A 19,349-nucleotide genomic window follows, 5' to 3' on the forward strand; every position below is an offset into this window, starting at 1 on the left:
CAATTCCTGCCAGCCAGCCATTGGGTGTTCAGGAGGTCGAGAAATGTTATAGTGGGTGTGTATTTATTCATACACAGAAGGATAAAGGATTGGACTGGGACTTAAGACATCTGAGTTCAGTTCCCAGCAGTGCCACAGACTCTGGGACCTTGGGCAAGTCACTTAATCTCTGAGCCTCAGTTCCCCATCTGTAAAATGGGGGTATTCTTCATGCCTTGTTTGTTTTGGGTGGGATTTTCAGAAGCTCCTGAATTGGAAGCACAAACCCCATTGGAGGTCAGTGGGATTTATGCTCCTGTCTCTGAAGTGCTTTTGAAAATCACCCTTAGAATGTAAACTGTTCAGGAGAGGGCTGGTCTCCCACTAAGGGTATGTCCAACACCTAGCAATGTGGGGCTTAGATCTTGGTTGCAGATGCTAGGAACTCATATGAGAGAGAGAGAGTGAGAGTGTGAGGGGGGAGTGGGAGAAGAGAGAAGGCTTCAGAATTCTCCAGTATGCTGCTTCTGCGGGCAAGATGGAAAGCAAGTGGGATAATTTTGTGAAGGAGGATAGGCTTCTTGTTCAGAAACTTTTGAAGGAAACATATATTTGGGGGAGAGCAAGAGAGGCCCCCACTAAGTGTCTGAAGTCACACACATTATGGAAATCACTTGACACAAATCCTTTCTATACGTTTATTTAAACCGGACAATGTTTGAGAACACAGGATACATTCATACATAGAAAGTGTTTTTACAAAGAACACAGCATCCAAGTCACATTTTTGTATACAGTAATAGGACATTTGTAAAACAAAAATCAGGCCTTTGGGGCCCTCTAGGTACCATCCAGTCCCATTCCCTAGACTTGCCCATTTCCAATTCACAATTAAAATATGGAAAAACATGTTGAAATAGAAGTAATTTTTTACTGGCCATCAAGTAAAAACATTCAGCATGAAATGTTAGACAGCGTTTCCATCATTCCCCATATCACACAGCCCAATAACGTGCACTTGTTAAAGAGCTTGTTCTGATGGAGGTTTTGATAACACTTTAAAAAAACAGGATTATGGTGAGAAAAGCAACTTCCAAGATGTGCTCACCTGTTCCCAGTCTCTTGCAGTTCAAGCCTGTTTTGTTTAGACAAACGTCAAGTTTTTGCCTGTCAACCCTATCCAATTTGTACATTGAGTAAGATTGGAGAACGCAGCTTGGTTTTTAGAATTGGGTGGAACACTCAACAAATCTCAAAATGAATATTAATCCCAATGTCCTGTTTACAGTCTCTTTTCTGACCATACCTGCTCTCCCCCTCCCCCCACATTGGAGAGTTTCAAGTTGAATGGTATCCACTCACACCTAGTCAAATGGGTCAGAAATCTGCAAGAAAAGCTAAGCAGTTACTCAGCCCTGGAAAGCAGAGGTTTCTAAAAACTGATGAATGAGCACTACAGAATGTTTGGAGTCAATTCCTCTCTCTGCTCCTAAAAGTCTCAGACCAGCAACACAGCCTGTTGCTCACCCGGAGAGGAGAAACAGAACACAATGGTCATCTTTGGTTTGGGACGCATCTATATCAGAAATGTTACTAATGCAGCATGCATTAGAATGTATTTATTTTATTTTTTTAAAAGGAGGAAGGAATTTTTGGGTTCTATCCTTTGGAATCTTAAAGAGAACTCACAATGAAAGACCAGGCAGCAAGCTTCTACGGGTAGGAACTGTGTCATACACCTGGTGCAGCACCTACCACAACGGGACCCTGATCTCAACTGGGGCCTATAGGTGCTACCATAATAAGCGCAGAATAGCAGCAAGAGGCTGTTTCCCTTCTACTTCTCCCCTTTTAGCTCATGTATATTGTATGACATGAACAGCAGCCTGGTTCTGAACCAGAGCGTTTTCAAGGAGGAGCATTCGGATTCTCCGCTGTGTATTTTAGGGCAACTAGGGCAGAGACAGCCCCAGCAGAAAACCAATGGGTTGCTCAGGTTACAGTAAGCCACCATCCGAATAAACTTGTTTGCCAACGTAAGCAGTGAGCAGGCACAAGAGAGCTGTCTTGACAAATGAGAGCGGCAAATACCCGACCAATGAACCACTCTTTTCAGTACTTCCATTAGGAAAAGGGTGAATGGCTGGAAATACTGGTTAATGGCAATAATACATATCGCATTTAGTATTAGGGGACAACGGCCAAGACACTCCCCACAAAGCACGTGTTCAGCTTTCCTTTCCCCTGACCCACAGATCTCTCCAATCCTGGCTCAGTTCGATGTACATCTGGGCTTCTGCAATATGGAACCAGGTGTAGACAGAGCTTTTGCAGAGTTACAGGGCATGGTAGGCAGACATGCAACCTATCGAACTGGCCTTAAGACAGAGAGGCAGACATCTCTGGAGGAGTTATATGGGTGGAGGTTGAAGGACAATGATTCCCAGGTCAGGGTGAAGCTACCTGTAGCAAAGACAGCCCTACTGGAAACTTCATGCATATGCCAGTTTGCCATTCAGTCATTAACATTTTTACCTCCATTTTTTCAATGACCTGAATGTGTTTTAAAAAGCAGGAGGGGTCCAGTATGTAAATACAAATATCAAGACTCACAGAGTGAGAGTTGCGGTTCATTAGGAACTAGACGTCACTCCAGCTATTCCATCTCAAGTCCCCTCTACTTTGCAAATGACGCTTTTGGAAGATGATGCACTTGGCACAAGACATCACCAGCAGCCCCTCAGTCCCATTATACCACATCTGGAAAGTCTTTGCTGATTCTGTTCAGCATCAGGCAGATTGCTCCTAGTCATGATGCTGCCTGGTCCAAAGAGCAACAGGTTGTACAAGTTCTCCCCCAGATCGTACGAACCTGGCTTCCGCAGGACTACGAATAGAGTTCCCCATCTCCCAGACAGCTGGATAGTTCGTTACGTTTCCCGATAAACATCCATTTTCCTCACATGTTGGGTATTAACACGAGCGACCACGGGAGAGTCACAGTGCGTTATATGGGACACAATCCTGGCTTCCATGGGTCCTTCACTGTACAGCAGTAGCACATAGTATCCCCTGGGAAGCGAACATCAGAGCATGGCACAGAAGACCCACTATGTGCTTAGCATTTGTTTAGCCCAGAAAAGTCTTGTACCCCTCATCAAAGGCAGTCCTTTGCTTTATCGACAAGGGTCTTTCGTCGTTTGATGCATCTTATGAGGGCTACCTGGATTCCCAGAAATATTAGCATCTTTTTTTTTTAAAAATAGACAAAGCATTTAAAAAAACCCACAACAGGTCTTTTTCATCCAAATGGGATGGAATTGTTTTTGTTGTTACTTAAAACACATCAGTCTGTAAAAACACTTCATATGGCCATCAACATCCATTCATGATACAAAGGAGTAAAAAAAATATATATATCTATATGGAACATGGTTTTACTTATATACAGTTACACTTGCAAGGCAAATCACTCCTCCAGTGGCTGGGCCTTTCTACCTCCAGATGCTCTGCCTTGTTGATACGACTGCAAGACATACAAAAATAAACTAAGTGACCCCATCTTGGTGGGTTAGTGTTTTTAATAAGAAAAGGAAACAAGGAAGATGTATGCTGCAACCATGCATTTGCAACATAAAAGTATATCCTTCAATCTAAAGGGAGTGGAGATGAACCTACAGACACCATGATGATTCCCTCTAGTGAAATGAGCTGATACAATATTCCGGGTCTGGTGTTTATACTCTTAAAATGCTACAAGGGAGAATTACAGGCGGATCTTTGCTGGACTACGTGGAGAAATGCTCGTGTTACGCAGCATCTGTAAGTACTCAAGACAGCGTATGCTGCTGTGTGTTCTGATACTGACCCAATGTTATGGTCACCGTCTCTTAGGATATAAAAAGGGCAAATGTTTAGCAGAGAGGGGAAAGGGCCAAAGAAAAGATCAGCACAATTCACTTGCTTCTGCTAAAGAGAGCAGGCACCAAGAAGGGGGGTGCAGGTTAAATTAGCATAATTAACTGGACAGTTCCAAGCTGGTTCTGGGGAAGGGGCTGAGATGCCAAGGCCTGGTATAGAAAAACACTGTTATGAAGAAGATCTGTGCAAAGTCATTCTTCCCCACTCACTCCAGGGCCATAGGCTGGGTGGGAAGGGTTTGGCATGCCCTGTGCAGCTCTTTGAAGGTGCTCCAGGGTTTCCTGGAATTAACCAGGTAGGGCTAGATGCCAAGTTCCAAAGGGGGCTGCTGGGAAGAGCATGAAGCGCTCCCTCCTCCTCAAAGGCACATTTCTGCCCCCCAATAACTAGCTGGGCAATGCCTCGCCCCCCACCCCTCCACCATGAAGGAGGAAGAAACACCATCCAGTGAAAATTCAGGCAACAGACACATCCCTATAGGGTTTGATCCCAAGCCTCCCGTTGACTTAGATGGGCTTTGGTCCAGGACCTAAACCCTCTCCTTTGCAGGCCCCCATTCCCCTCCACCAGGACCAGCAAGAGCAGAAGGAGGATGAAAAATCAGAATCAGTTGTGAGAAAGGAGCGCGACTCGGAAGCGACCGCTTGGTCTGTGAAGGAAGGTGCTTTATTTGCAATCCATGGCACGGGGCAGCGGCACGCCTACCCCCTTGGCTAAGTGCCCTGAAAAGGTCTCAGATGGATGGGTGGAGTTTGTAGCAGTCCTTTCACCTGGGAGAGGGGACTGTGCATTACGGGGAGGTGGGGGCAGCTGTGGCACTTTCCCTGTTGGTCAGGGTAGGATGCTGCAGTCTCAGCCACTGGCACCCAGCATCCTTCAAGATAAAGGATTTAATGTCTCTGATACAAATCCCTGTTTGGCTCCTTCCCCGTCCAGGGTAAGTCCTCATCTCCCCACCCCCTCCCCATTTAATTCCCTAACCACCAATTTATTTACAGTTTTTAAAAGCTCGTTGTGAAAATCAGAACTAAAGTGTTAAAATGGCACCAAGGCTCTGCAGTAAAATATAGTCTGCGTATCCCTATGCGGAAGGATTGGGTGTGTCTGCATTTCTCAGGGGGATCTGAATTGCAACTAATGGAGTGTTGGTATTTCTACTGCAACTACAAGGGTGTTGGTATTTCTAACCAACGCAAGAAGGTCTGCATGCCAGAGGTGCAATAATGATTGCACATGGGAATTCCCATCTTGCTCCACAGCTTTTTAGCTTCTGATCCATCTCACTGGCCCCCTAATTCGTATGTGTAGGAGGGCAGAGGACATGCGTGCTGGTGCAGCAAACATGCAGACTGGCGCCCAGCATCTTAGCTAGGAGCAAGTACGTGTCGTGGTTGAGTTTTGAAGTGTGGAGTCTCTGACAGGCCTAAAGGTCTGGGGTCATTTGGCTCTTTTGCATATGGCTGCTGAGGTTTGTTCATGCTAAGCTGGAGGAGGCTGTGGGGATGGGGAAAAGTGCAGACACACTCTCCGGGGGGGCACCAGGCCAACTGACCCAGCACAGCAATAACTTGATTCTCTGCAGAGAATCATAAAAAAAACCAAGAGACACTCTCCAGGTGGGAGCTGTAACTGCTCTACGTTGGGCTCTCCCACGGTGCCATTTCGCTAACACCAGTGGGACGTCTCCTGCAACCACCAGCACAGGGGCAGGGATTCGTGAGTCCTTTTGGCAGTGCAATGCATCATGGGAGTGGGGGCGCAGGCAAATGCATTGCTGCGTGTGCAGAGCAATGCCTGGCCCTTGCTGGGGAGGAAGCTCCTAGCACTCAGCACACTGCATCCCAACCCAATGAGTTTTAAACAGGCTTGAACTAGCAGAGATGACCCTTTAAACTGAACAGCAAAGACACTGGCTTTGGGAGCAAAGTCAACTGCAGCGCTTGTCTGGCAGCGAGCTTCTCCCTAGTGGTGGGACACAGAGAAGGGGATGCTGCCAGGTATAAGCGTCACGGTCACGTTGGCACCTATTCATAGCGCAGACATCACACAGCAGGATGCTTTTAATGCATTATTGCACTACATGGCACCATGGCCCCACAGCCCATCATTTCAAGTAATACGGCTGCCAGACCCCATCCCATCCCTCATCCTCTGGTTGCCTCTTGCTAACTAATATTTAAGGGCCCTAACGCACAAGGATTTATGGTAGGCACTGCAGGAAACCAAGCCTTTGCTGTTTTAGAGGAGCTATTCATTTTGCAATCAAATACCAGAGAAAGGAGGAGAGAGCAGGAGAGAAACACCAAGTGGTCTGAGAGTTGGGTCACAGCCTCCTCCGCGTAGGCGATAGCTGCCACCGTCGCAAGGAGACCAGACCTTTCGCAGGGCTGCTTGGCAAGATTGGGCATTAGGAGCACAACAGGGCTTAGGCCAGTTCAAACATACACACCCTCGGGGTTCAGGCTGGACACCAGTGGGTTCTGAAGGTTCCGTGGATGGCCGAGGAACTGCTTGGCGCTTGATCGAGGAGGAGAGTCTGTGCTGGGATGGAGAAGGCCTAGGGAGGAGAAACAAGTTCACGGTTCAGTGTCAAGCTGGATTTGTTTTGCTAGCACCCTTGGAACAGGTCAGTCCAGAGCTCCCCGGCAGGGACGTTCATGCAAAACGTGTCTGGGGCCTGCGCCTGGACTCTTCTCAGTAATAAAGGGGGAATCAGAAGGGGCTTCCCCTCTTCTAGACTGTTGTGGAGAAAAGCCTACCCTGACTTCAGTCTTGGGGGTCCTCTTTCTAAATCACTCATACATTTCATATGGCTCAGAGAAGCCTTTAAGGCTACACTAAAGCAGCTTCTTTCTGGCCCAGCAAGTAGTAGTGCTACTGGAAGAAGTGACGAAACCTTTGTTCCATGTCCCTCCTCCACCGTCATCAACTCAGGTCCCTGTGAATAATCCCCGTCTCAAACATTTCTCTGTAGCCTTCCACACCCCACACACCAAGTGTTCTTTATAGCGCTGTGCCTGCTGCACAGGTTAACTTCCTTCATACCGTGGGAGCTCTCTGCTTTGTGCTGCAGACAAGGCGGGTTTTCCAGTCTAGATCTGAATCATCAGTACACACAAATCTCATGTACGCCAGCATCCACAGCGACAGCGGCGAGTGAACGCCTCCTCGGCTAAGATTTGGCAAGTTATAGTGGAAGTTGGACGAATATCATACATGTCTGTCCATTGTGAGTAAAGACGTTATACCAGCTCTTCCTAAACTAACTAGCATCTAATCCCCAGGGGGCTGTGTTTCTCCCTTTGTTACAAACCACGGGTAACACTTTGAAAACTAGCTAGCATTAACGCTTCCTTCCCCATCAGCAAAAGAGCTTTTCACACCATCCCACTCATGTCTCTGCACTCGGCCTCGGAATCAAGAGCTCTTCTGATGTTATCCTCCCGTGTAAAGAGGCTGAACTGCTTTTAGGGATGAACGCAGCCACAACTCAGCCAAGATCACTGAAGGAAAGGACTCCCCTCCCCACTTCCAAAGTTGCATGTGGCTGCGTGAAGAACCCATCTTTGCCTTGCAGTCCCAGCTCGACCAGAACAGAGACAAGTTTGGTCTCTGCACATTAGGAGACACCAGTCTGGTCTCCTGAATCGCAGGATGTCAAAAAGATACAGGGCCAGACTCTCAACTGGTGCAACAGGCACAACTCTACCGCTGTCAGTGGAGCTGTACGGATTGACACCAGGGGAGGATCAGGCCCACAGTACGTAAAGAGCCGTAACTAAACGGAAGCAGATTCCCAGCTAATTGTCACTGCTCTGTGTTCCTTTCCCCCTCCTGCCACCTACCACGGTATTTGGAATTATGGGTAGGTTCAGTTTCTCAGCCACCTGCTTCTCCACCCACACACGTACACTTAGTGATGTCACACTCAGCCATCCAGAGGCTGGAACGCAGAGTGGCCAATTCAGACACTTGGGCTACTGACCCAGAGCAAAGCTGCCAATGGCAAGAGAGCAGCGTGAGGCCACAGCCTCTCCCCACTTCAGCTCTTTCTTGCCTCCTGGCTGGGCGGAAACAGCCTCTGCAGCACCACAGCGAGGAGAGGGCTCAAGCATACCGCATGCCTCTCCAGGCCTGGCCACTTCTGCCCAAAGGGGGTGGGAAGCCCTGGGACAATCACCTCAGGAGATGGGAACACCCTCCCCCCCAGACCCATGGGACTGTGGAACAGTCTCCTCTACTCTCTGCTGCTAGAAGCCGGGAATTGGGTCTCTCTCACTCACCCTACCCACCACACACATACTGGTGGATGCAGTGGGGGAGGTCCAGCCACGGTTTTATCTCCCTCATTTGCTGACAACAACTCCCACCAAGCCACTACTGACAACATTTTCAATGCCAGTACCCACAGCCAGGCTCCTACCGCCATACTTAGGCCCCTAAGTAGAAGCAACCTGTCTTTCAGGGGGCAGAATAACTCCAGCGCCCACTGAAGCCACTTCTGTTTTAATGAGCCACGGTTTGAGAGCCTTGGCCTACGGACTGTTCCACAATTGCACCCTCTAGGAAAGGAGTAGAAGGGGTGGGTACGCTGGTAGGCAGCCAACCCCCCAAATCCAGCATCTAACACCGCCCAAGGTAGTGAGTTACAGCAGCACAGATCTGTCAGATCAGACCAGACCTCTGCTCCTCTAGGCCCGAGATCCTGCCGCTAGCAGAGCCTTATGCCCTCTGCTCTAAAGAAAGATGAAAAACCCCACAATGCGCTTAGCCACAGTGAGGACAATCTGTTCCCAGCCCACTTGGCAGATAGGCTGACACTGAAGCAGGAGCCCTGGTGACCCTAATCTCAATGCGTGTAACTACAGAAGTATTTTGGTCGAGTCCATCCAGCTTCACTATTTGAACTACACCCAAGCGGTGAAGGAACCAGACAGGAGGCAGTGGCGGGTAACAGAAGGAGAAAGCTAGAGATATCTTGACAAAGAAATCTCAGGGAGATGACAAGAGTTAGAATGGAGTTAGGAGGTTTTAAAAGCAGCATTTCAGCCCAGCATGGTGGCAGGTCTTAAAGCAAGCGCCCCTCTCTTTAAATAAATGAGTCTCCAAACTGCGTTCTGACCTCCGTTTCTCTGGCAGGCTGGCAGTTCGTGGTTAGTTTGATCCAGCTGGGGTTCATCCTCAGGTCTGGACTGCAAAACAGTCACTGTGGCTCCCGTCTGCTGAATAAACTGCTGCAAATTACATTGCCTCAGCTCCTTATTTAACTCCTCCAGCTCTTGATTCTGGGCCTGCAAAATACAGGGTGAACAGGATAAGCTCCACAGCTGTGCCTCATCTGCCGAGCAGAAAGGGTATCAATACAATGGGACCTCCAGAGACGAAGCTGCCAGCAAGGCTCCTGGTCCCCCTCCCCTTGTTCACCCTTCATCCTACTACCTCCTCCGAGTCCCTAAATCAAGAGACAGCAGGGCCACCAAGAGGGCAAAGAACGTCACTCCTCTCAATACCAAACGCATGCCAGCTTGTGCACAGACGTGGTGACTACTCAGCACTTCACACCCCCTCTTTTGGGCTGCACTAGCATGATGCTTCCAAAGCCAACAACAGAACCTGCCATCCTCCACCTATTAGGTCAGATCTGACTATGACACAGAGAACCAGCATTGCCTGAGGTGTTTAAGCCGCTTGTAGGCCAGTTCTCGGAAGGCCGCATTGCTGACTGTGCCTGCTGTTCGTTTTTACATGTAAATTAAAACGCAGACAGGGCACCCGGGCCAGAGAAGACCAGCGAGTGCTACAGGGACCAACACACCAACCTGACACTTCTCCTATGGGGGCTCTTATCCAGCCATGAGAAAAGAGTCTATTCTGAGTCACCTGATCAGACTCACTGGAATGGGCCTTCTGCTACTTCTTCTACCTGGCAGACCTTCTAATTCCAGCAGCGTCCTTCCCACAAACTCATTTGAGCCTCTTGCCACAATACCCCACGGCACTCAATCTCAACTAGGCACCTCGTCACACTCGCCCTCCTTTCTCTCGCATAGGGCAGAACTAGATAAAGACAGAGCATGCTTCCCAGCCAGCCAAGCATAGGCAGGCAGGGTTCTTGCTCAAGGCTTCCTTGCAGGGTTCTGGTGGAGAAGCCTGTCTGCAAAGAGATACAAACGCACGCTTTGAATTCACTGGGTGCTGCATATTTGGAGCTCTGACTACACCCACCTCCACTTCCGCCTCCTCCTTCCAACTCATCTTTGCAAAACCAAGGAAGGCAGGTGTCCTTGAGAGACCTCAAGTTTGGCTACACCATAGTATCCAGATTACACCTAGGTACTATTCCAGAGAAGACAATGGAGCAGAGCTGGACCAACAGAGACTGGATTTCGACCTCAGGGCAGAAGGGACCACAGGAAACCAAGCTGGGTCCTGTCTACATTTGGGTTTGAAGAGCTTTGGTTACAAACCATGCTATGCACGACCAGAGCATGGTCCACAGCACTATCCTCGTTAACACATAGCTCTTATATAGCACTTTTCCTCAGTCGATCTCAAAGCACTTTACAAAGGAGGTCAGTGTCCTTGTGGCTATAGCTAGCAGTCTGTGCACCAAGAATAGGGAAACCTGGCTACAGGATCTTCAGCACGGACTTGCAGCTAGTGCAGCGTCAGCTGTAATGCGAACAAGGTTTCAAGAGGCATCGGAACGGAATACAGGTCATCTCGGGACAAGACTGGCACATTCAAGCCTATTGACTCCATCTGCAGCCTGGGATTAGTATTTCCCTCTGTCCCTGCACCACGGCTGGTGAACAGACTGACAGCCTGAATCAGTCACTCCACTTTCACGCAGCCTGGTGGGAGAACAGAGTCGCAGGGAAGTAGTCTTAGGGTTTCCTCTGAGATGAGGCAGCGTGGGGGGAAGGGGAAGGAGAATCTAACAGGATCCTCTCTCCGGCTACCCCACCTGCTGCTGGGCCCAAGTTAGAGAAACACACTGGACTGCAAAACTGCTTTAGTCACACAATCACGATACTTTGTGACAATAATAATGCCGTTCAAAGTCCGTATTTAATCAGCAGGAATGATTCCCGTCGGAGGAGATGGACGGAGGCTATGTCTACACTAGGAGCACTTTACTGGTATCCCGCACTGGCAAAGTGCTCCGACATGTGGATGCAGCTATACCAGCAAAGCTGCACTTTGCACTGGGATAATCAAACCAATCATAAAGCAGGAATTTTAAGAACGGTCAGTTCTCCATATGTCCACAAGAGGGCACCAGTGTCTACTAAACAGAAAAGGAATTAAAACTAAAGCCATGTGCTTAGTGCTTCTATTTAAGCAAACTACAAGCACAAATACAAAACAGGGTTTGCAGCTACCAGCTCGGAGCCACCCACGAACATGCAAGATGCTCCGATGGCTGCAAATGTAAGCGTCCCTAGCGAGGGGCAACTAATGCTGCTCTGTCCTGGGGAGAAGTGTTCACGTTAAATCAGGCAGGGGGGAAAACACGTCATCTGTAACAGGCATCACACTAGAGCTGCCCTGCTTTCTTAGGGGGATCAGGAGGGATGAGAGCCTTTTTACACCAACAGGAACAAAACTTTCAGGTAGGGTATTTCCAAAGACATCACCCCACAGGCTCCAGAATTCACACAGCCCAGCGCCCTTGTGCCACCAGCAAGCCAGAAGGGCTGCTTACTTGCCCAAGCCAAGCATCCGCCCAGCTCCCATGCCGCTCTCCTAGCCCAGCATCAGCGTTCACACCCTGCTCCCTCCCTCCCTGCCGCATGGAGTGGCGGCTGGCCTGCTCCCGCTCCAGGCTTTGGGCCAGAAGGAGTTTGTTAGGGCACTGCATTTCCAATGAGAAATGCCAGCTGGTTGCCATCTCGATCTCCCACTGGAGGTAACATGGCCCATACCACAGGAGTCCGGACTGAGACTCAGGAGGGCTGGGCTCTGCCACTGACCTTGGGTAAGTCGCTTCCCCTCTCTGCGCCGGGTTCCTGTTCCACCCCGTGTCTTTTCCCTTGAGATTGTCACCTTAGAAGTGGGGATTGTCTCTCTCTCTCTCTCTGTGCAAAGCGCCTGGTCCCCGCTCTGTGCTGGGGCCTCCAGGGGTGTCTATACTGCAGTAAGACTCCCAGGCTCGTGTCAGCTGATTTGGGCTTACGGGGCTATAAAATTGCAGTGTAACTTCTGGGCTCAGGCTGGAGCCCAGCCATCTACCCTGCAGCCTGAGCCCCAGCCAGCAGACCGGGGCCAGGCAGTGTAGACATAGCCGAAGTGGTACCGTCCTACAGAGTGGTGAGTGGCTGGGCAGGGGCTTGGGAAGTTCCAGATGGAGCCTCCTCTGGTCAGTGTGCACAGCTCCTCGCCAACTCCACCCCCAGCACCTTACGCCACAAGCAGAGCTCAAGAGGAGAGTTCCTGGGGAGGCTGGATGCCAGCAGCACTTGCTACCTTGGCTTATTCCTTCATAAAGCCAGAAGAGCAGAAGCCTTTACACCACTGGGTGGCTGTGAGGACAGGCCGGGTGCATTGCTCTTAGTGAGGCAGCGCATTTGGCTTCTGTCTCTTTTCACTGGCAACAAAGACAAAATAGCCCAAGAGCTGGTCTACACGGGGGATCTCCCCTCGTCAACAATTTAAATAGCATGAGGAAGCCAGATCAAGAGTTCGTCTACTACAGCGCCATGGCCGAGCTGCTGTAGCACTGGCCAGCAGATGCCTCCTACATCAGTGGAAGTGGTTTTTCCGTCAATGTAGATAATTCAAGTGGCAGCTAGATCAATGGAAGAATCCTTCCGTCAACCTCGCTGTCGACCTAAACATCACGCGCCATGCACCCGTTTTCACAGCCTGGAGCGACACAGCTAGGTCGCCCTCATTTTTAGGTGGAGACCAGGCCCTTCATGCTAAGCGGCTCCCTCCGGTTGTGAAAAACTGTCCACAAACACTAGGCCCAGGTGCACACCCATGACAGCTGCCTGGGAAGCTTTCAGTCAGTCCCACTGGTTTTCCAGACACAAGGGGAATGATGTAAAGTAGCAGTTACAAGAATTTGCAAGATGCTGGTGGGCAAGGCAATTCTCTGATCTCAGCTTTTCTAGATTTTCTCCCTCCCACCCCATAGTCCTTTTTACACAATGAGCTAATTAACCTGCAGCTCTAGCTCACTGTAGCAGCTGCTGTCAATAGGAGACTCAGGTGTAGTGAGTTTTCCTCTCTACTTGTGATCCTCACTTGGGGCGGGGGCAGGGAGAGCAGGCTGAAGAGAAGGAAAAAGGGCCCCTGGCTTTGCCCTGAGCTTCTTAAAATTTTCCTGGGTTTAAAGTTTTTAAGAGGAATGATGTTTCCCTCCCGTCTTCCCTGTTGCATTGCTACAGCTATTGAAAAAAGGCTGCAGCACCCCAGGACCTGCTGCATAAGTGCTCCCTGGAGGGATATCCTGGATACCACAGTGGGGAGAGGACAAGTGCGCCCCTCAAGCACCAAGACATGTGGTTGGAAAGCACCATAGAGCGTTCCCACTGCCAGCCCGAGCAGGCACGACCCAGCACCATGAAGCCAATGCTCCTTCAAAGAGCCACACCCGACGAGCGCTCTCTAGCGTGGACATGTCCATGAGCATTCCAGCCACCTCAGGAGGAGCTGTGTTTCGTGAGAGTCAGTCCCTCTCCCCACACCCTGCACTGTCAGGTTTGCTGAGCAGTGTCTATCCCAAGCGCTAACTCCTCGGGGCTGGAGCCCACATGGCACTGAGCAGCAAAGCAGGGACCCACAGGGGTGGTACCACTGAACTCAGTGGGATTACTCGGGCCCGTAAGGGCTGTGATGGATCAGGGTGAGCGTGCTCAACACCTTGCAGGATCAAGCCCCAGTGAGTTAATTCTCCCAGCCATACTGCACTTCCAGTGGCTTTCTATCCACCCAAGTAGTATTGAACTCTAACTGTTGGGGTTGTAACATTGCCCAGACCATCCCCACTGTCCGCCAATGGCAACCTGTCAAGAGCCACAAAGAGCTCTCTACTGATCTGCGCAGTCAGGAGGCTTCTGGGGTTTCAGGCCCGGTTCAGCAGCTGGTCCCTGGGCAGCTCCCTTAACGGTCTTGTGTAGGCCTCACTCGGGAGGAAGGCCAGAGCATGAGCTGAACATGGCTGCATTCCACTGCTGACCCCCGGGGCCCACACGTTACTGAAACTGTACCTGCAAATTCCTTTCGGCTTCTTCCAAGGCCTTCCCCACGCTCGCCAGGCTGCTCTCCAGCTGGGCGCTCTGCTTGGCCTTGGCTTCCAGATCCCTTTTCATTTTGGCAGCCATGTCCTCCAGATCCGCAGGAGCCTCCTTCGCCCACCTGGCCCTCTCTGTGATCTCTAACTGGATCTCCTTCTCCAGGACCTCCGTCTTGGTGGTCAGCTCGTGGATTTTCTGAGTGTACTCCTCCATGGTGGCCCGCAGGCTCCTCACCTTCTCCTGCCGCTCCCTCTCGCACTCCTTCTCCATGTGGAGCTCGCTCTGCCAGAACTCCTCTTCGCCCAGCTCCATCTCGTTCCGCCTGATCAGGTGTTCCAGATAAAGGATCTCGTCTTCCTGGCTGGAGCCCCTGTCCTGCTCCCAGTGCCTGAGGTCCGTTTCCAGGGAATCCCCGTGCACCTCCAAGGAGTGCAGCTGCTCCTGCTGGTGCAGCACAGTCTTAAACAGCTCCTCCTTAGATGGATGGCTGCGACTGGTGCTGTCCTTTGAGTCTACACTGTCCCTCTTGTGCAGTCTCAGCTTGCTCTTGGCGAGCCGATCGCTGGAGCCCATAGGGCCCAAGTTAAAGGTCATAGACTTTTTAGGCTCCCGGGACCTGGGCACCTCTGTGCTGACCGGCCTGGGTTTGATGGGAAGGCTGGCCCGGATGAATGTCCTCTCGGGAGCCTGGGGGGCACTATCAGAGGAAGGGCGCTCGGCCAGGCTGGGACCCGTCCGCTGCAATATGAACTGCACGTCATTGGCATACTGTCCACACTTGGCCAGTGACTCCAGAGGGCATTCGTGTGGTAGAAGCTGCCTCTCCTTCTCCCGCAGCTTCTGGATGAGAATGTACCTTCCTGTCTGGCCTGAGAAGAGAACAGATGAGTCACTAGGAGCTCAGAGAGAAATGGGGAATATCCCACTTGGCAACATTTCGTCATGCTCAGCCGCTCCACTCTCCCAACCTATACCCGAGATCCCATCTGCATGAGAAACACGTAGAGCCTCTGGCAACACATCCATCTCACAGCCCTTACCTTAATGCAGCTCTTCCCCACCACACTCAAAGAGGAGACAACTTACCTGTAACTGGAGGTTCTTCGAGATGTGCGGCCCCTCCCTGTATTCCACTGATGCATGTGCACCATCCTCAGTGGACTACAATAGGGACCATCACTTGAAGAAGAACCAGGAACCTGAGGGGAGGGCGGGGGAGGAGATGGACTTCTGCTTCCAGCAAAGACCACCAACGTCAGTGGCTGCAGCCAGGAAGCATGTGTTCTTCCCAATGCTGTGTCAATGCACCTCCATCCACGCCTATGGCACCCCTGTCCTTTCTAGCCCTAGGTTACCTATCTGGCTTCATTCCAAGCAGGGGCATCAATCTCACCCACCCACCCCCAACTTTTCATAGGCCTATGTACTCCACCCACCCACCCCCAACTTCCCAGGCTATAACAACTGTTATAATATATAATAATATAATCTTATAACATTCTACATACTGACAACTTTGCCCCCCATTCCCCTGAATTCTTCTGAAATGACACCCCCTGATTCCAAGTCCTAGGCGTTGAAGACTCCCCACTGAATAGCAGTGTTTTCTGCACTAGGGAAATTAAGTCCTGTAATTACCGATTACACACTGCTGGGGCTCCAGGACTCACACCACCAGTTTGTCTGCTTTCAGGATTAGACAACACAGTGGTGACGATTCCCAAGCCCTAGCTCCACTACTATCTCCACCACTGCAGCCACCAGTGGGGAATTACGAGTCTTAAAACGTTCCTAGTGTAGATGAGCCTAAAAGGCCACATCCATTTTCATGTGTGACCTCAGGCAGGATTAGAACCTGGGTCTGCAGAGAGCCAGTCTAACATCTTATCTCACTGTACCACCTGCTAGGCCTGCTGGATGGAAAATTTGTCATTAAAAGATCATGAGCTAGCAGGTTTTCTGGGACCAGAAACATCATAACTCAGCTTCAAACACTTTCTGATGCTTCTGAGATTGAGTCAGGAGATTTCTAGCCCACAAGGTTTTGGTCCTGAGCATGTGGATGCTTCTCTACTTGCCCTTCCAACTGCAGGTGGAGACCTGATCTGCAGCATCAGCTCGGACACATATGTAACCCTGGTTGAGGGCAGGAGCACATGTTGATGGAAACTTCAGCTGCAATTTTAGTGAATTTCCAAACCACTAGACAGGATCGCCGCTCACCATTACCCGCAGGATATTCGAACAGTGCAATCAGCACTAACATGAACTTCTCAAGTTCAGGGAAACTGCAAGCACATGCTGGGTGACTCACATGGGGTGCTACCACCTGGCTTCTGCCTGCAGAAGAGCACGTGGCCACTGACTATTGTTTGTTTCTGCTGAACATCAGGGGAGGCCGAACCTGGGGCTGTTCTGCATTGCTCAGCATGCTGCCGGGAGGAACACATCTGCTCAGCCCTCGCATGCCTGCTGTGTGGCTCACTCTCCAGTACAGTGTTATGGAGCTCACAAGCCAGCAGGGCTTCTCCCCTCCCTCAGTGCAGGACCCTTGTGATTAAGGTGCTGGCCTGGAACAATGGAGATCCAAGTTTAGCCCCCACACTGTGGAAGCTAGCGGGAGGGATAGCCCAGTGGTTTGAGCATTGGCCTGCTAAACCCAGGGTTGAGAGTTCAATCCTTGAGGAGATCATTTAGGGATCTGGGGCAAAAATCTGTCAGGGACAGTACTTGGTCCCTTCCAGCTCTATGAGATAGGTATATCTCCATAATAATAAAAAAAAACCCTGCCATGGCCTCTCACTTAGGAAGGCCCCTAGGGTATGTCTACACTGTGGTTGGCCCATGCCAGCTTGCAGGGCTCAGGCTAAGAGCTATTTCACTGCTGTGTAGATACTAGAAAAAGGAAAAAAACCTGAGCTGTGCCCCTAATCAAAGCCAGTGGAGTGGCATTGTTATATAAAGGTGGCATTGTTAGAGACGGGGGGGTTGCCATAGCTGGAAGTCCAAGGAACAGGTGTCAAATCAGAACGTTAACAGAGCCTCTGCAGTTTTCAAAGACAGGGTTTTATTATCCACCTTGCTCCTTGAACTGCTTCTTCCCTCTGGGAGCCCAACAGTTGTGGCATTACTGTAGCTCCCATGGCCAGACTGGTGGGTACCCACACCCATCTGACAGGCTACAGGTAAACGGTATTTATGCAGAGAGATGCCAGACTCTTCTTCCTTCTCCTTTCTAGTAATTGATGCATTACTCATGCAATCCCTTCCTTCAGTTCAGGCCCCACCCCCAGTACACCTGGAACCCAGCATGGAACCTTCAGTGCAAACAGGGAGTTAGTCACAAACACGGGGACAGAGATGGGTAACAAATGAGCAGAGACATCCTGCCAGGTAGGATATGATCGCTCACACTAATGTGCGACATTAACAACTCTCTGATGCAAAAGGTTCCTTTATGACTACGTTTGGACAGACAATATACCAGAGTGGAAAGTTAGGAGTGTATCTGAATTCTGCTGGGAGGGGACGGGCAGAAAAAAGGAGCGAGCTAACTGGACAGTACCCAGGGGAAGCAGAAGCGGAAGGGAGGTTATAAACACAGTCCCATGGCATTCTTGCCAACTTTTAACACCTCACAACAAAGCCGACGCTAGTCTGTCCCCTCTACAGTTGCTGTAACCTTGGGCAGAAATTGCCACGTCAGCTGTATTCTCTCCTGGTAAAGTTCACAGCCTTCATGGGAGAACAAACATGTTTAATTCAGACAGAGGAACCTGGCTCAAACCCAAAGCTGCCACCATCACCCGGAAGGTCCCAGCGAGTCGGCAGTTTGACGTGGTGCGATGCCCCTCTCATACGGAGACAATGTTCTACAAGTGGTACATTTGTAACCACAGTGGACGGCGTGCTAAGGTTCAGGCTTTCAAGAGCCACCCCAAGTTTCTCCAGCAGGCACAACCCTGTGGCAGACACCAGGCGACTTATTTAGCACCATCGCAGTGTTTGCCGAGCTTCCGTATGAATAGGGATTGAAATGAAAAGGTGATGTCCTAAAAGCAGAAGCCAGATGCGAGTCCCTGTGCCTGAGTGTGTGTCTATCCTGCAATCACAGGGTGTGACTGCAGCTCCCAGAGACATACCCAAGCTAGCTTTCATCTCAGCAAAGCCACGGAAGCACATGCTTCAGCGTGGGCTAGCCCTGCGAGTAATTACCCAGGGCTCCAGGAGGACTTGTACAGCCCAGGCTGAAGTGGGCGCTGCCTGCGGCTTCACTGCTCCGGGGCCTGAGCTAGCGAGATTATAACGACCTCGGAAACACAAGCTGCAGTCATAGCATATAACTGCAATACAGACCTACCCTAAAGACCTTCAGAGCCAGAGGCAAACTCAGGCCAGGTCTACGCTACCGCGGTAAATTGATCTAAGCTACCCTACTTCCGTTACGTGAATAACGTAACTGAAGTCGACGTATCTAGATCCACTTACCACAGCATCTACACCGCGCAGTGTCGATGGGAGACGCTCTCCCATCAATTTAGCACGTCTTCACCAGACCCGCTAAATCATCACTTGCAGCAGCGCCGAGTTAGCTCCGTAGTGAAGCCGTGTCTTCAGAGAGAGTGTGTGTGGAGCTGGGCCTTTTCACAAGCCAGCTGAGGCTGGGGTTCCTGAGGCAGGGCTCAGTATTTATGGACAGAGGGTTACTGGAGAGAAGCTGACATTGGCCCATGACCTAGCTAGTGCAAAATGGGGCACCCACCAGTGCAGGGGCGGCTCTAGGATTTGCGCTGCCCCAAGCACGGCGGCACGCCACGGGGAGCGCTCTGGCGGTCGCCGGTCCTGCGGCTCCGGTGGACCTCCCGCAGACATGCCTGCGGGAGGTCCACCAGAGCCGCCTGCCGCCCTCCCGCTGGACGCCGCCCCAAGCACGCGCTTGGCGCGCTGGGGTCTGGAGCCGGCCCTGCACCAGTGCCAGAAGAAGTTGGCGCCTATACATCCTAGCGTGAGCTGCTTAGATCCCAAATGAGGCAGTGCTGAAAGACACAGCTGTACCAATGCAATTAAACACACTTGTGATCCCACAGATGATTGTTTGCACCACGCTGTTTATGTGGCAAAGATCTAAGAGAATTTTGCTGTGCCCTCCCTGTGGCAAAGACAGCCTCATGCTGCCCTGAGGTCTCCTGCTTCCTCAACCAGAGA

The 19,349-nt window shown here is 50.7% G+C and overlaps 1 protein-coding gene across 11 annotated transcripts in view; it reads right to left on the bottom strand.

The window, feature by feature from the left end:
* Window positions 1-668: 668 nt before the first annotated feature.
* Window positions 669-19,349, bottom strand: part of RASSF7 (Ras association domain family member 7) — a 146,267-nt gene continuing 127,586 nt past the window's right edge. For 9 of the 11 annotated variants that reach the window (XM_045012677.1, XM_045012676.1, XM_045012672.1 and 6 more), the window contains 4 exons: window positions 14,118-15,013; window positions 9,023-9,191; window positions 6,350-6,457; window positions 669-3,505 (listed from right to left, as the gene is read on the bottom strand). In XM_045012677.1, coding sequence (XP_044868612.1) covers window positions 3,474-3,505; window positions 6,350-6,457; window positions 9,023-9,191; window positions 14,118-15,013 — 1,205 coding nt within the window. In that variant the 3' untranslated portion in view covers window positions 669-3,473. Of the gene's footprint in view, window positions 6,458-9,022; window positions 9,192-14,117; window positions 15,014-19,349 lie in introns of all 11 variants that reach the window. The other 2 variants (XM_045012681.1, XM_045012680.1) reach the window with 2 other exon arrangements.

This window comes from Mauremys mutica, chromosome 4, assembly GCF_020497125.1.
Source record: "Mauremys mutica isolate MM-2020 ecotype Southern chromosome 4, ASM2049712v1, whole genome shotgun sequence".
NCBI classification, from domain to species: Eukaryota; Metazoa; Chordata; order Testudines; family Geoemydidae; genus Mauremys; species Mauremys mutica.